General features: G+C 44.2%; 1 protein-coding gene across 1 annotated transcript in view; it reads right to left on the bottom strand.

The window, feature by feature from the left end:
• LOC104309989 (glypican-5) overlaps nt 1-16990 on the bottom strand; it is a 390036-nt gene extending 373046 nt beyond the window's left edge. The window contains exon 1 of the mRNA XM_054166882.1: nt 16760-16990. Within this exon, the coding sequence (XP_054022857.1) occupies nt 16760-16934 (175 nt within the window). The 5' untranslated portion in view covers nt 16935-16990. The remainder of the gene's footprint in view (nt 1-16759) is intronic.
• Nucleotides 16991-17208: the final 218 nt, after the last annotated feature.

Below are 17208 nucleotides of genomic sequence, written 5' to 3'. Positions count from 1 at the left end.
TAGTACATCTGCATCAAGGGACTTTCTACATTATTTACCATTAATGCCAACTCCTTCCTCAACTTTCCCGGGACAATGTTTCTAATTGCAGCACACAGATGGGGGGTGGAATATAAGACCTTTCATTAATTTGGAGTCATTCATCTTTCATTATGTCTCACCACATTCACAGCAGAAAATCCCATACATTTTTTTTTTCCCCACCACCAAAAGTCATGGAATAATATTTTCTAAAGGAGTCTACTAATTCCATCTCTATATCATCCAAAGACAACAACAAACAACTGCATTTCTGCTCTCCAGCAGGGAAAGCACTTCACTGCCACTGAACTCTGCCTTAGAGCACCTGAAGGAAGTGCCACAGAAATCACCCACAGTGGAAAGCCTAAACTGAAGCACGGCTCCATAGCGCACTGTGGCTTATTGTGTTTATAGCAAAACTGAAGCTGTTTTTAAATCAAAGATGTTGGTTTCTAGCCCTGTACAGTTATAAAGAAAACTTCCTCATGCAAATCAAACAGAGACTGCCGATCTATTTCTACAGGGAGATGAAATTAAATAGCTTTATGAGAGGTGTGAAATGCTTCAATCATTTCAACTTTGAATCCTAAGGATAATTCAGATGTTAACAGCAACTGTTTTACCAATGACAGATGACCTCTTTTTGGCAAGAACTGCTTCCTAATATGCTTCACCTGCTGTTGTAAAAATCTACATAAGGTAGCACAGCACAAAAAAATTCCAAATTGATGCATTCATGGTCATTTGCATTTCTCATTCTTTTCCATTTCATCTGTCAACAGAAAATGTGTAAGAAGGTTAAACTGGAAGATGACACAAAGGGAAGCAAGGGACTACTAGGTATTTGGGCTACAGCCTCAGAAAGGGAAATTGCAAGAACAGTATTGGAGAAGGGAGAAATAACAATTCCCTTCCCCTCCCAGATTTGAATACCGCTATTTTTGCCATCTCACTTGAAAGCCATACATGAAACCAAGTGTTCTGATAACATGTGCTCTTTCCTTGAAAAATAGGTAGGGGTATTCTTTGAAGTGTTACATTTTAAGCCCAAATTCCAAACACTTTTAACCAATTTGCCCATTCCTCATTCTCAAGACATGCACAAAATTAATGGCTGTACACAGACTGGTCAGTTTCTGTCAGATTTTGCACCAGTATTTGAATTAATTTCTTTAGAATTCTATTCTCCCTTCCATTTTATATCTTTTTGGGTTTGGGGGGGGGGGGGGGGAGAGAAGGGTAAAATTCTCAAAAATTTAAAAAAAAAAAGCACAATGAGCTCTTAATACTCTTTATATAAAGAAATAGCAACAGTTTACAGAGGTGAACCAAAACTAAGCAACTGATTACCAGGCAAGACACCCTCACCGGGGCCAATTTTTCCACTTCATCACCCATGACACAGCGCTTAATTAAAACAGGCAACTGAAAGACCAGAGTATCACAAGGTCTCTGCAACTGGAGGATTAAAGAAGGTCCATAATGAAATCCCACCTGAACTATTTCTACACCAGTCACATTCACAAGTTGAAAAGTATCTGAGCTCACGGCACTTGATACTTCACATCACCACCTCCTGGATCCCATTAATATGTTTAGCAGAAATGCTTGTATCTTGCCAGGATAACAGATCCTTAGATGAAGCTTCCCAAAAACTGGGGAGAGTAAAGATCCTTTAGAAGACATTCCAAGAGCCTTTAAGATGGGACCACAGATGAACAACTTTTACAAGTAGGTATGGAAGCCTTTGATGGGCTCCTAGGTATGGCAATACTAAAACACATGTTTGATCTTAGGCAAGTTCCTTAGTCTCTACACTTTGCTTGCCAGGTGTAAAGCAGAGGAGACTTTACCTTTAATTTGCTTACCTTAACCTTAATTTAATAAACTCTAAGCTAACTTTGCTTAGATTGCAAGCAATTCCTAGTGGAGACTGCCTTTTAGTTGTGGGTGCATGTGTGTTCATGGTTCTCTGAGAGCCTGATTTTGATCCTATGCACCTGTTAGGTAAATTAAGAAATCATGTTTCTTCCATTCCATCACTCAAACAAGGCACCATTCACAGTACATTGAAACGATTATGTTCCCCTTCTTGCTTGTGTTATTCCAACCAAAACTAACAGCATTACTGATGCCTCAGAGCTAACCATTCAAGATGGGCAGAGCAGCCCACCATGCCACAGAGCTGCCTGAAGCCAGCAACAGACACTGGCAGGCAGCACTGACCACGTTTGGAAAGGCCAGAGGCAGGCAGTTAGAAAGGAAGCTGGGTTGAGGATGGCAGCCATCAGAGACACGGCAGCAGCCAAACTGACACGAGCTGGCCCTATTCAGTCCTTGCTGCTCAGCTAATGTTTTGGCACCTGTGAGAGTGACTCCAGAGTAAACGTTCCAATTCTAAGCCAACAGCCCTGCCAACAAATGACATTGACACTTTTCATCACAGTTGGGGTTTATGACTATCGGAAAAGACCACAGAGCGTGGCAGGTATGTGTCCAGAAAAGGGGGAGCTCCCAGGGAGCTTTAGATCACAGCCACATACAGCCAAATCACAGCTGCCTTTTGGGGAAGGCAAATGTTTATACTTCCTGACATATCCAGGGCAAACCAGGTTAAGAAGAGTAAATTTTATTACTTCAGCTTAAAACTGAAAATGCAATACTTGAGCCAAATACAACTTTGGGCTGCTCCAAGTGGGAGCAGATATATTTTTTTTTCCCCTTTCAAAACTAAGATTGGGTGACTAAAATCAAACCTACTCTGAGCAGAAGTTTGAAAGCTCTTCTTTGAAAGATCTCTTTTAAAAAGGCATACTCTGTTTTGGGCAGTGAGTGGGTTTTGCTCTAATTTCATGAGTCTGAAGACTCATTACACCTCTCTTTTTAACTGTCCATGTAAAGACAGGAGATAAATAAAAAGCTCTTCCAAAAAAAGAGAAAATAATAATCTTGTGTGCTGCAAGAAGGGAATATTCCAACTGCCAACACAGGGCAGCCATCCAAGATTCAGGCTGCTGTTCACCAAATATTACTGAACAAGCCCCTGCCCCATCTAAAAACATCAAGCAAGCCTTCCAGTTCCCACTTTTTGAGTTTCCTTATGGAAAGACAATAGGGCAGGAACATGGGACTAATGGGGTTGAGATTTCATCCTCTGACAGGCTCCCTGGACAAGTCATGTGGAGTACATCTGTGGAAACAGACATCTGTGCTTTGGAGTAGCAAGACACAAGCTGTGATCTTGAAGCAGTAGAGGATGATCTGAATTCAGGCACTACATCATGCCACATGCACAGCACCGGATTTTAGCTATTTGGAGCATGCTGGAGCAAGACCAAGACCACCTTAAAACATGAGCATAAACAACTTTGATCTCTTTGAGCCTTGGTTTTTTTCAGCCACAAAGAAAGAACCATTTCCCTACATCAGTAACAAGAAAACACTCCTCAAGAATGAATACCCCAGAATAGCACCACATTGAAGAACAGAGAGTTAATGGCTACTCTTTACCTGGAAAACTGGAGATCCTCAGATTTGTTCTGAAAATTCTTCTTCTATTTCATAGAATCAGAGAATGGTTTGGGGTGTAAGGGCCCTTAAATACCCTCCAGTTCCAAACCCCCATTGCTCAAGGCCTTTTCCAACCTGGTCTTGAACACCTCCAGGGAGAGGACATCCACAACTTCCCTGGGCAACCTGTTCTGGTGTCTCACCACCCTCACCCTAAAGAATTTTTTTGTAATATCCAGTCTTAATCCACCCTCTTCAAACTTTAGCCCTCCTTCAGGTACTGGAAGGCCACTATAAGGTCCCCCTGGAGTCGAGTCTCCTCCAGGCTGAACAGCCCCAACTCTTGCCGCCTGTCTCCATAAGGGAGGTGCTCCAGCCCTCTGATCATCTTTGTGGCTCTCCTCTGGACGTACTCCAGCAGTTCTATGTCCTTCTTGTGCTGTGAGCACCACAACTGGACACAGTACTCCAGATGAGGTCTCACCAGAGCAGAGAGGAAGAATCACTTCCCTCATTCTGCTGGTCACACATCTTTTGATGCAGTCCAGAACATGGTTGCTTTCTGGGCTGCAAGCACACATTCCTGGCACAAGTTGAGATGTTCATCAACTGACACCCCCAAGTCATTACTCTCAACTGCTCACAAGCCAGTTCTCGCTCATCCTGTATTTGTGCTTGGGATCACCCTGACCCAGGTGTAGGACCTTGCACATGGCTTTGCTGAACTTCATGAGGTTGGCTTGGGCCCATTTCTCAAGATTATCCAAGTCTCTCTGGATGGCATCCCTTCCCTCCAGTGTGTCATCCAGACCACACTGCTTGGTGTCATCTGCAGACTTGCCAAGGGTGCCTCAATCCCACTGTCCATACCACTGACAAAGATGTTAAATGGCATTGGTCCCAGTACCAACCCCTGAGGGATGCCACTCATCACTGGTCTCCATTTGGACATGGAGACACTGACTGCTAGTCTCTGAATGTGACCATCCAGCCAATTCCTTATCCAGCAAGTGGTCCACCCCTGAAGTCCATACTTTTCCAATTTGGTGACCAGGATGTCATGTGGGACAGTATCAAACACTTCACACAAGTCCAGGTAGATGACTTCAGTTGTTCCTCCCTTATCCACTGATGCTGAAACTTAAAACTTTGGCCACCTTCCTCTGTTTTCAGTAGCCTGTTTTCCATAGAATACATAGAATACATAGAATAAACCAGGTTGGAAGAGACCTTCAAGATCATCGCGTCCAACCCATCAACCAATCCAACACCGCCCAAGCAACTAACCCATGGCACCAAGCACCCCATCAAGTCTTCTCCTAAAAACCTCCAGTGATGGTGACTCCACCACCTCCCCAGGCAGCCCATTCCAATGGGCAATCACTCTCTCTGTATAGAACTTTTTTCTAACATCCAGCCTGAACCTCCCCTGGCGCAGCCTGAGACTGTGTCCTCTTGTTCTGGTACTGGCCGCCTGGGAGAAGAGACCAACATCCGTCTGTCTACAACCTCCCTTCAGGTAGTTGTAGAGAGTAATAAGGTCACCCCTGAGTCTCCTCTTCTCCAGGCTAAGCAACCCCAGCTCCCTCAGCCTCTCCTCGTAGGGCTTATGTTCCAAACCCCTCACCAACTTTGTTGCTCTTCTCTGGACTCGTTCCAGCAAGTCAACCTCCTTCCTAAACTGAGGGGCCCAGAACTGGACACAGGACTCGAGGTGCGGCCTAACCAGTGCAGTGTACAGGGGCAGAATGACCTCCCTGCTCCTGCTGGCCACACTGTTCCTGATGCAGGCCAGGATGCCATTGGCCCTCTTAGCTGCCTGGGCACACTGCAGGCTCATGTTCAGTCTACCGTCGACCAGCACCCCCAGGTCCCTCTCAGCCTGACTGCTCTTCAGCCACTCTGACCCCAGCCTGTAGCTCTGCATGGGGTTGCTGTGGCCAATGTGCAGAACCCGGCACTTGGATGTGTTCAATCTCATGCCGTTGGACTCTGCCCATCTGCCCAGCCTGTCGAGGTCCCTCTGCAGAGCCTCTCTACCCTCCAGCAGATCAACTCCTGCCCCCAGCTTGGTGTCGTCAGCAAATTTACTGATGATGGACTCGATGCCCTCGTCCAGATCATCAATAAAGATGTTAAAGAGCATGGGGCTCAGTACTGATCCCTGGGGCACACCACTGGTGACTGGCTGCCAGCTGGATGTGGCACCATTCACCACCACTCTCTGGGCTCGGCCCTCCAGCCAGTTCCTAACCCATCTTCTGTGCAACACATCAGCAATATAATGAACTAGTGCCAAAGTCAAGGGTGAATACCATTTTTTATCAACTTATCTGCAAATGCCCCACATCCTATTTCAGGTAAGCTTCGCATCACTAGTTATCTCCATGCTGCTGTGCTACACCACTGCAGTTTTCCCCACTAGAAACTTCATAATTCAACTGCTACTAAGCACCTGATCACTTCAAAACTGCTTTTTCTGCATGCTCCCCTCTACCACTGCATAGCAAACCTGTGAATTAGTTGTGAATGATAAATAATTTCTTCACAATACTCTAAAATCTGCAAAGGTGAATTCAAACACTGAATCAAGATATGATGCTTAATGAGTCACCACATATTGAATTAGCTTCATTCATTCTGGGTGCATGTGTCCCCCAAACTTGGGCTGGATTCACTCACAAAAAACCCTCAATGCTCTGTCTAGAGCAAAACAAACCAGAGCAGTTATTCCATACATGAATGTTACTGCAAAGAAGGTGGTGTTGAGAACAGGGTAAGAAGCAAAATGCCTGGATTTCAGTGAGGGAGACTTAGGTTCTGCATTGGGAAAACCACTAAAGCAGTAAGGTAATTAAACACTGGAATCAGCAACCTAAAAATGCTGTGATCTTCTAACATTGGTTTAAACACAGCTTATCCCGGTTGCCAGCAGTAAGAATGGAGCAGATGATCATTTCAGGTTCACTTCAGCACTATTTTCTATTATTCTATTCTTTCAGTAGCTCTCAGCAGTGTATTTTTCTAATTACATCCAGTTTTCAGCAGATTACTCTCCCTTTATTCACATTTCCTAGCACAAACGCCCAGGGCAAGCTGTTCTGGACACCAGCTCCTTTAGCAGTACGTTGCTGTACCTTTTGTGAGGATTTGGCCCTTAAGATCTCTCAAGAGTAGAGCTTTAATTTCACAGCACAGATCTTGCTCATTTTACTCCATATTTACCGAGAACAAAGGGAAGACTATGCAAATGCCCTGCTACTTAGACCTGAACAAAGTGGAAGCAAACATGTAGATGTGAATGGAAGACATAATGGTGTAAAAAAAAAAAAAGGCAGCCCTTTTCAAAAGTAAAATGACTTTGTCAGAGTCCCTTTGCACTATGTGCATGGATGATTTGTGACAAAACAAAAAAGTGCTAGCCTAGCACGTCACCCATGTCAGAGATTAGAGCACTTCAAAACCCTCAGTAGTTCAAGCACTTTCTGGAACTTGAAAGGCTTTCTTAGGCGATGCTTAGCTTCTTTATGGCTTTTACACCACTTTGATGTGCACCTAAGAGTGAGGAATCTTAATCTGAAGGTTTTCTATAGAAAATACTCATATTGTAAAATAAATCACAAAATCTTGTCACCCTGATTAACTTGAGCCAAAACGTTTGCAACACTTTGTGCTTAAAGATTCCAAATTCATTATTTTGATACCCAAGTAAGAGCCCTGAATTTCCTAGCACTTAATTACTTTCAGAAGGCTTCTCCGATGAGAGCACTGGAGCAGTATTTCTACTCTTTCACAAGGAACAGCGTGCAAGGCAGCAGTCAGTTAGGCAAATGTCACTTTCCCCCCTACTCTCATTCACTCTTAAAAGCAGAAATTTCAAGTTCCTTCAAGTTAAGGGATCTGTGGAAACACAATCAATTTCTCATGTGTTACAAAACCTCTTCTCTGAGTGCAAACATGGATGTGTAAACATCAGCTTCACTCTCCCCCCTCCCTATACACACTTAACCCCCAGAAGCATTATTGGGAATTATGCATGCATAACGAGCAGAGAATAGTCCCCCTATGAATAGAGCCCTTGTTGGAACAATGAATACGTTTAACCATTAACATCTAAGGATGTGCCCAACTATCCAATTTAACTAGCTGCCAAAGAAAGCTACCATGACCTGTCTGATACTGTCAGGTTTGGAGCACAGCTCACTGAAATTTGTCTCTCATTTGTTTTTAAAGGATTTGACAGTGGTCCATGCAGCAGCACGGGGGCTCTTTGTCAGAATGAGCTCCTCAGAGCACGATGACCCTCCAGGACAGCTGTCACATCCACCATGTGATGGAAGATCTCTAGAAGGGGAGAGACTGTAACCACAGGAAGCAAGCAGAATCATTAGACAACTAAAAACTCATACATACATACATACTTCAAATGCCATCTACACATCAGTGAGAATTTTTCTTGTCCAGTATCTTTCTTACTGGAAATCTAGCAAGAACAAAGAAAGGCAGAATATGGCACAGAATCATATTAAGCAGGCTAAAAACTACACATCAGAAAAGGAAATAGTCTGGGTTAAGGACAACTCCTAGGGAAATAATCTTCTGTCTTCTACAATTCAGAAGTTCCTATGCAATTGCCTGGCTACACTTGGCCTTTATTCCCGTGTTTTAGCTATGAAAACACAAGTGAAAACCTAAGGATATTACCTGTATTAATGACATGTCAAAAGTCCACAAAGTAGCAAATAAATTTAATGGTATTATCTCTGATATTTACAATTCCTCCATTGCCTTATGTTCTTTCTGTATTCTTTGGACCAGTGCCTTGAAACTTCACAAGTAAAAACTTTACACGTTAATCATGCATGCATGACTACGCTAAGGAGGTAATTAATAACCATCCTTTAAAACCAATGTACTGAAAAGAGTAAAATAGATGGATTTATTCTCATTAAAGTATATGCATAGTGCTTATCCATAATAAGAGGCATGGCTGTGGTTGTTCCATTATAAATCATCTGCTAAATACTGCTGAGGTACTTGGTGCCGTACAACAGCACTTACAGCCCCAAGGAGGTCCAGGGCACTCTAAAATTTGTCTGTAAGACTGTTAGGGTCAGCCCTCAGCATGCCTGTGCAGCACTTCATTCAGAAGAGACCATCTTCAATCCAGAGTGAGCCTTTGGGTGGCACCCTACTACAGAAAGGCAGAAACTTCTTGCCTCATGAGTAAACCTACTAGAGGCAGCTGCAGTGACTGCTGAAGAAAACCATGGAGCAGTGGAATTGGTCACAGTGCATTTCTAAGCTATGAGGGTTTACTCACCATCAGATACCACTAGACTAGAGGATTGACTATTGAATTGGCAAAGCCTTCTCAGCCACTAGAGTTTCATTTGACATCCTAAAATAGGAATACAAATATTGTCCTCCCATTCTTCTACAGTGTGATCACAAGGTCCAGTGTTGCTAAAGTAGCCTAGATACAAAGGAATCATTCCAAGTATTGGCATTGCTAGAGAAAATATTTAGCTCTTGAAAGGGACAAAACACAAACATAAAATAAAGGTATTCTGGACACCTGTTATCTTTCTAATATACAGAGCAGTTCAGTACACAGTCCTGCTACCCTTCCTCCACACACTCAAGTCACTTTCCTGTCCAGACTTCAACTGGTCCAGCACACCTGGATCTACAGAAGACCATCCTGGGTCATGAAGGAGACAAAAGGAGGGAACATCCTCATCCTCCTAAGTCTGCACTATAATACTATGAACCCAGCTCTCAAGTTAGGGATCAGGTTACTTTTACAGATCCAAACAGAACAAGAAACTACACAGAAATATTTTGCATGTTTCAAAACAAATAACATATTGCCTAAAAAAAACCCACCAAACAAACACAACAGAAAAAGCCACCGTACAACTTAAGTGCTTTCTAGAATGTAGAAATATCATTAAATGCTAGCTGGGTACCTCATTTCATCCACCAGTGCTGCTCAGAAGTTACCCTAATGTGAATTAAAAAAAATAATAAAATCTGTAATTATAGATATCAGGATGACAGCACTGCACTGGTTAGGCCACACCTCGAGTACTGTGTCCAGTTCTGGGCCCCTCAGTTTAGGAATGATGTTGACTTGCTGGAACGTGTCCAGAGAAGAGCAACAAAGTTGGTGAGGGGTTTGGAACACAAGCCCTATGAGGAGAGGCTGAGGGAGCTGGGGTTGCTTAGCCTGGAGAAGTGGAGGCTCAGGGGAGACCTCATTGCTCTCTACAACTACCTGAAGGGCGGTTGTAGACAGGCAAAGGTTGGTCTCTTCTCCCAGGCAGCCAGCACCAGAACAAGAGGACACAGTCTCAGGCTGTGCCAGGGGAGGTTTAGGCTGGAGGTTAGGAGGAAGTTCTACACAGAGAGAGTGATTGCCCATTGGAATGGGCTGCCCGGGGAGGTGGTGGAGTCACCATCATTGGAGGTGCTCAGGAGGAGACCTGATAGGGTGCTTGGTTGCATGGTTTAGTTGATTAGGTGGTGTTGGATGATAGGTTGGACGCAATGATCTCAAAGGTCTCTTCCAACCTGGTTTATTCTATTCTCTTCTATTGTGATACCTAATCAAGTTGATAGAAATTGAGAAACTAAGTGTAAATTTTGTATCATGGGCTTGGTCACTGTTTGGAAATCGATTCTGATCCATCATAACTCACATTTTCCCCTAGAAGCAGCTGTTGTGCTCTAAACTGCTAAGCGATGAGTATGTATTTTAAGCATTATTAAGCATATGCCTCTTTATCATGTCATTCTCTGCTTTCACGGGAGCAATATTCAATGACAAAGACTCTGCAACATTTGGAACTCTAGCTGTAGTTTTATAACATCTAGAAGCAAACCTCTTTTTCAAAAGAAGCCCACTTTGCTGCCCAGGATTCATTTTACACACAGCCTAAGGGTCGTGGCAGTTTTCATGATTAATCTTTATAGAAGCTTTGTCTTATTTTGATGTATGGATTTTATTCACTTACATAGCTATTATTATCATGCCACCTTTGTTTGCACTTATCACATTAATGCCTTCCATTAATACTGCCCTTTGTTAAGGACTGACTGCTCAGCCCTCCAACACTGGGGGAGGGCAGGGTGAGAGGGATCCTTCCCAATTACAATCTGATGGCAAAACTTCAGTGACACATAAGAAGCCACAGTGGCAGTTATTTGGAGTCACCAGTATTTTAAGGGTGAATCATTCCAGCACTGGAATCATTGTATTTTGAGCTGATCATTACAACAACCACAAAAAAAAATCACTACACAGTTTGTTGGGTTTTTTTTAGCAGATATTTTTGAGAGAATGAGTAGACCACATGAAGTGTAGGAATACTTGTCTCCTTCTCTCCACTTGGCTTGATAACAAGATTGTGTGCTGGAGAAGAGTAAGTTCTCTCCTGACTCTTGGATTCCTTCCCAAAAGTTTTACAGAAGAAGTAGATCTGAATAACCACACCAGTCTTTGGCTCACCTGGACCAAATGCTCATGCAAGTCACTGAGGACACTGCTTTTTCTAAGGCTCACAGATATAAGAACTATAGATTTCCATCTGGCAGTGGAACACAATTCCATCTTTATGAGGCACTAAGTAAGTTTAAACATATTTTTTTTTTCTCCTACAGATTACTCCCAGGAGGGCATTACAGAGTGGGCAGCTGGTCTCACGTCACACAGATTTAAGGCATGGGAAAGGAAGAAAGGAGAAAAAGACACTACTGCTGGCGTGAGTCTTGCCTGCACCCACAATCACCAGCTCTAGGTTACCACTTTTGGAGACAGTCTGAGCCCTGAAGAGTGCTATAAATTCCTGAGATTAATGAAGGAAGCATCCGTACTCCGGAGGAGCTGCAGGCTGCAGAAGCATAGCTTTCCTTCTGCTCAGAACAGCTATTGCAAGAAGCACAGGCTGCAACCCCTGGCTGCTCAGAGACTCTGGAAACCCTGCCTCCTCCTTAGGATTGCCTCTGGAGAACACTAGTGAAGGAAGGACAGCTTTCAGGCTCAGCTTCCAGAAAACAGTGACTTCTAGCCTTTTGTCCCTCACAAAAAAAAATAACTGGAAGTCAGCCTGAAGACTGCTGGCTGCAATCTGCCTCCCTCTCATGGCAACTTTCTAGCAATACCCCTCAAAATAAAACACCATGACACAGCCTGCAGAACAGGAAACTCAGGCATAATTGGCCTTGGTTTAGGCTATTCAGAGAGGGACAATGTAGAAGCAGAAATTATCTTACACTGGACCAGTCCCTCCAACATTGTGTGGTTTAAACCACCAAGAAACCTGTACGTCCATAAATAAGCAAATATTAAGTAACTGGGAGAAAACTTTCCATTGTAACAAGCTGCAACTAGCGTTAACTGTTCACAAACTTGTTAAAACTATTAGGATTTTCTACCAGAACAGCAGCTTAATGGAAACAAGGTTATTTTTCTGCCTTTTCTTAAAAAATCTTAACCATCCTACATATTTTCTAAGCATTAGCACAACTGTACTCATCCATTTTCTCCCAGATGTACCCTTTATCCACACCACTGAAGGCAGTCCCACACAGTCACATAAGCAGGTGAACAATAAATCCAAGTATAACTTGCAGTTCACACCAGAGGATTTTAGTCACTCACTCTGAGTGGGCAAAAACTTTAGAGAGCCTATAAAGCAAGTACATTTCCCATCTGGCAGACAGCAAACTTATGAGTGACTTTGACAGAATGCTGCAGTGAGCAAAATGTGTTTCAGCACTGAACCTTCACATGGGGAATTACAGCACTTTCATTAAGATGATAGAAACAAAGAGCTGAGTGGTAATAAAAGAAAATAAAACAAACAGGAAAATAAGGTGTGGCATGATCCATTTCATAATGAAATGGTTACTTTAATAGATATTCTTGGATATATTCAAAAAGAGATCTAGCTCATGCTCCATTCTCAGCATTAAAGGAGCTTTGCCATAGGCTGAGATGGGATGAGATCCAGTCTAATGTATGTATCACATACAGCAAGGAACTTCCATTAGGAACCTAAAACTTTCCTTTCCCTATTCAGAAAGTTTAATGTACAAATTGTTACTACGTGTCCAGCACCACTATGAGAAATTCAGTACATAGGGATGGCAATGAACACTCCTGCTTGATTTAAAGTGCATGATGACAGCAGAGAATAAAGAAGCTTTTACGAGGATAGAAAACTACCCTTCAAAACTGAATCCCTGAGCGTAATCTGGGCAGCTTCCATGCTCTTCTCAAAGCAGTAAAGCAGCAGATGATCTTTTTGGTAGGTCCTCCAGAAATCAGCCCAATTCTTCTAGCTATACTTATGTGCTCACAGACTGAGTTTTTTGCATGACCATCCACTAGGCAATAAGCAGAGACAGAACTGAGCCTATAGAAACTGGGGAGAAGCTCTCGTGCTTACATGATTATCAAAGGCATCAAGAGGGCTACTTTTATTCTGGTTCTGCTACAATTCACTGCCTGAATGCAGACAAGTCACAGACCCCAGTTGAGTTCATTCAATCTTCCTACAGTGGGTTGGGAAAGCAGTAACAGTCAGCCACCACTGTGCTCCATGCCACAGAAAAGCCTGTGAATAAACAGAGCTTTGAACTTAGCCCATGCCAGCATGCAGCTATGCTGTAACATAACCCAGGGCTCACAGGGTATCACTAATGGCAGCCTCATGTCTGGGAGGAATACCATACCTAGCAGTACCATCAAATTTGATAGAGCTAGACTCTCTGGAACCAAAGGCTTAGTCCCCTGGCAGGATTAGCACAGCCCTTCACCCTTGGAGACAGCATGTAATTCCCTCTCATCAATATGTTAACCAAAGAGTTCCTACAAAAACATCCCAGCTTAGCCTGTGATAATCAAAGTACAAAACTGGGAACATATTACCTCATTTTCCAGTCTGGGGGAAGACACACAAAAAAACCCACCCTTCCTTTGAATCACAGCCAAGGCATCAGTACCTTTACCTGCCCAATCTGTTTGCTATTTGCAGCAAATTACCCTTGAAACATTCAGTTTGTTCCAGAAAAGCAGGCTACCAGATAGCAGAACAGACTCGGCTAGTGGAGGAGAAAATTTTACAGGCAGAAAAAGATTTGCTGCTCAAAAATACCTCTTACCCATCCTGTGTCAAAACACTCTTCTTATTTAGTCCTGCACTCATTAACAGACGAAATTTCAGACTGGAAACCTATCTTACGCCTTTAGGAGGAACCTATGGAACAGAAATTTATGAGGAGGCTCCTGGGCAGCTCATTTCAGAAGGTGATGATTCTCAGACAGGTTGCTGCCAGTTCATGTCACACCTTAAAAATAAAAGCATTTTTTCACCAGTAGTCTTCCTCCTTCATTTGCCATTACATTTCATACAGGAGACTGGTAGGTCCTGTCCAAAGCTGCTCTACATCTCACTGGAGGTCATGCTGACACCTCTCTCCTATCCACTTAATCACCGTGACCTGTCTGCAGACATGGAGATGCAGCTACCAGTACCTACAATAATGAATCCTGGATACAAACTTTGTATCTGGCATGCATCAGTGTGCAGTTTCAATACTGCAACCACAACAAACTCTCCCTAGTATTTAGAGCTGGTTTAGTAAAGGTGAAATGACCATCACCCATAAGAGAAGACAGAAAATACACACCTGATGGTCTGCTTCTCGATCCCTCACCTGGCACTGAGTTGGGCTTCTCCCCTCAACTGAGATGCTCATTTTCTTGAAGGTTACAAGAATTGAATAATCCTTAAAACTTTAACCTCTCCTAGATTTGTTGCATTAGCCTATAAATACTGGCTTGAGATTAGCCAAGGACTTTCAAAGCTATTGTGATTGAAAATACCTAGTAAACAGACAACACAGCCACAAAAGTTCCATTTTTCAGAGAAAAGCCAAAAATAATATGCAGGCAACTAAGGAGCATCCCAGTGCACATGCAGACCTGTCCTACAGAACAGAAGTTGGCAGAAAGCTCTCTATGGGCTTAATTCAGCACTCGATTCATCTGAGCATGACAATCTCCAATAACACCCCCGGCTGCCCACCACTCTTCCCCTTCCACTTTAACTGACAACTGTCTTAAGTCTTCAGGAGAGATGCTTCAATGTTTGTGTTAAAATTAAGAACAAAATTAGCTTCAACGTCAAAAAGAGAGAAAAATAGGGGAGAGGGGAGGCTTCTATTAAGATATATTCACTGATAATAGCTGCCAGATGAAAACACTGGAAAATATTTCAGTACTTAATTAAAAGAGGGTACAAGATAGGAGGCACTAGTGCCTGGCAACATATCATTAAAACACACAGTCTTTGGTGGAGCTGAGTATACTTAGAACTAACAGGGAAGATCAATAAATGCCACTTTTCCTCAGCTCTCCTCTGCTCCAATCATCCCCCTCAGACAAAACCTTTATGAGCTAAAATTTATAAACACATTACCCTCCCTCACCTTCTCTCACGCTATTTATTTTATGAGAGCATGTTATTCAATAGGAAAGCTCAATTATGACATAAGAATACAATTAAACCTCTCTGAAGAGTCACAATATCTAACACCTTCCTTCTGGAAGGGCTCCATTTTCCCCAAGTTTCATCTAGAGTACCAAGTTTCACAGAAAAAGTAAAACAATTTAATTAAAGTTTGAGGAAAATCTTTTTTCCAGAAAGAGCTCAGGAAAGAGCATTAAATATACATCAAAATGGATGAAAACCCCTGTTCTACCTTTTTTTTTTAGCTAACCTTCATATTTAGCTCTCCAAGACAATGCAATCTGATGCCTCTATCAGCACAACAGAAGAGCACCACACTCAAGCTTCATAATGCCATTGCTACAAATCTCCTCTAGCCATAAAATACGGAATGATTCCTTGTTCATGGACAACTCCATAGCCATGTATCATCCCAACTACTTCATGCAAAGTGAAGGTAAAGATCACTAGCTGTGCAATCATTTACAGCCACAAGAGTTGCTGTACGAGATCAGCCCCACGGGCTATCAAATTTAGTTCCCAAGACAGAAACCTGTGCCACAAAACACATCCAAACCTCATTTAAGAAGTCTTTCCACATCAAACTCACCATTTGAATTGATTGCTTAGGGGGAAAAAAAAAAAAGTTAAAAAAGAATAAAGCAACAACCCACAGTGACATTTGTACTCCCTGTACCTACAGGCAGCTGTGCTAGAGGGAAGCAGTTAAAGACTTTCATGAGGCTGATAGTCTTTGCTCTTTTACACCAGTTCTTGCAAACACTTCCTTAAAATGTGAGAGTCAGGAATGTGACTTCATTAGCTAGTCAGACACAAGGACATTTCATAGAGTTTAATAATTTTTGACATTCAAATGTATTTTATTCCCTTACAATGAATACCGTGGGGTAATTATATAGTATGCAGCAAAGTATCTTTTCTCCTTCTATGTGTGTTGCTTTTCCATTCCATTACTGTCACACATTGTTCAGAAACTGTATGGAACGGCAAGGACAACGCCATCCAGCAACTTTCACAAGCATTAAGCACCAGAGACTTACTGCTTAACCGAGCAAAATCCAAGTTGTGCTGGCTGCACGCCTCCAAGGTACTACCTCTACCTTTCCTTATAGCAGTCTTCCTCGATTCACCTGCAAGGTAACTCTTCCTAATTGCAAAGTTACACCAGTCTGCACCTCCATCTGCTCAGCAAAGCAAGTGTTCCCGTAAGGACCAGATTAGTAACTTTCCCTCCGAGAAGGGAATCCTTTACAGGAGGATGCCTCTGCTTTAGCACTTCGCGAAGGGCTCGCACCCGTCTCAAACATGAGAAAAGGATGGCCACCAACAAGCAACACCTGCACAATGTAAAAACGCAGGAATCCACCTGGTCTTTCCTAGCAATTCTGAGTTATTCTAGCAGGAGACATGCCAAGCCGGCTCAGTTTCCCCGCTACCTGTGTGCGGCATGAGCCGGCGCTGGACCAAGGGACCCACGATGCGGCGGCTCCTCGCAGGCAAGGGCGCAGCCCCCGACGGCGGCACCGAATCCGGGGAAGGACGACGGAACGTCGTCGCCCTCGGGGAGCCCCGCTGCTGCCAGGGCGCGGGCAAAGGCGAGCCCGACTGGCACCGGCCCCCCACCCCGCGCAGCCCGCAGCCGCCCCCGAGCGCCGAGAAACCACCCTCGCGGGTGGCTCGGTACTGACCGGTCGTGGGCACGTCGGGGACCAGCTTGAGGGGCCCGATCTGCCGCAGCTGAAATGCCGTCCGCACTTCGTGGCAGCTGGGGGACTTGCCCGCCGCCGCTCCGCCGCACAGCCCGGCCGCCGCCGCCGCCAGCAGCCACAGCCCCAGGATCCCGCAGCTCCCATCAGCGGCCATCTCGCACCCCCGGCGGCCGCGGGCCGGGCCGGAGCGCTGCGGGGCGCGGGCCGTATGCCGGTGCCGGGCGCCAGTCCCGGCGGCGGCGGCGCTACCCCCGCCCGCCTCGCGCGCTCCTCCTCGGCGAGCGGCGCCGCCGCCCTCCCCCGCCCCTCCCCGCCCGCCCGCGGGGTCCGAGCGGGCACTGCCGCTCCCCGTTCGTGGGCTTTCGTCGGATTTCGGGGAGAAGAGGAAGACACGGAAGCAAAGAGCCCGGTCTGGCCCCTCCGGTGCA

The sequence above is a fragment of the Dryobates pubescens genome, chromosome 13 (genome assembly GCF_014839835.1).
Source record: "Dryobates pubescens isolate bDryPub1 chromosome 13, bDryPub1.pri, whole genome shotgun sequence".
In the NCBI taxonomy this organism is placed as follows: Eukaryota; Metazoa; Chordata; class Aves; order Piciformes; family Picidae; genus Dryobates; species Dryobates pubescens.
Note: the sequence above shows the minus strand (reverse complement) of the source record. Positions and strands in the feature narration are given on the sequence as shown.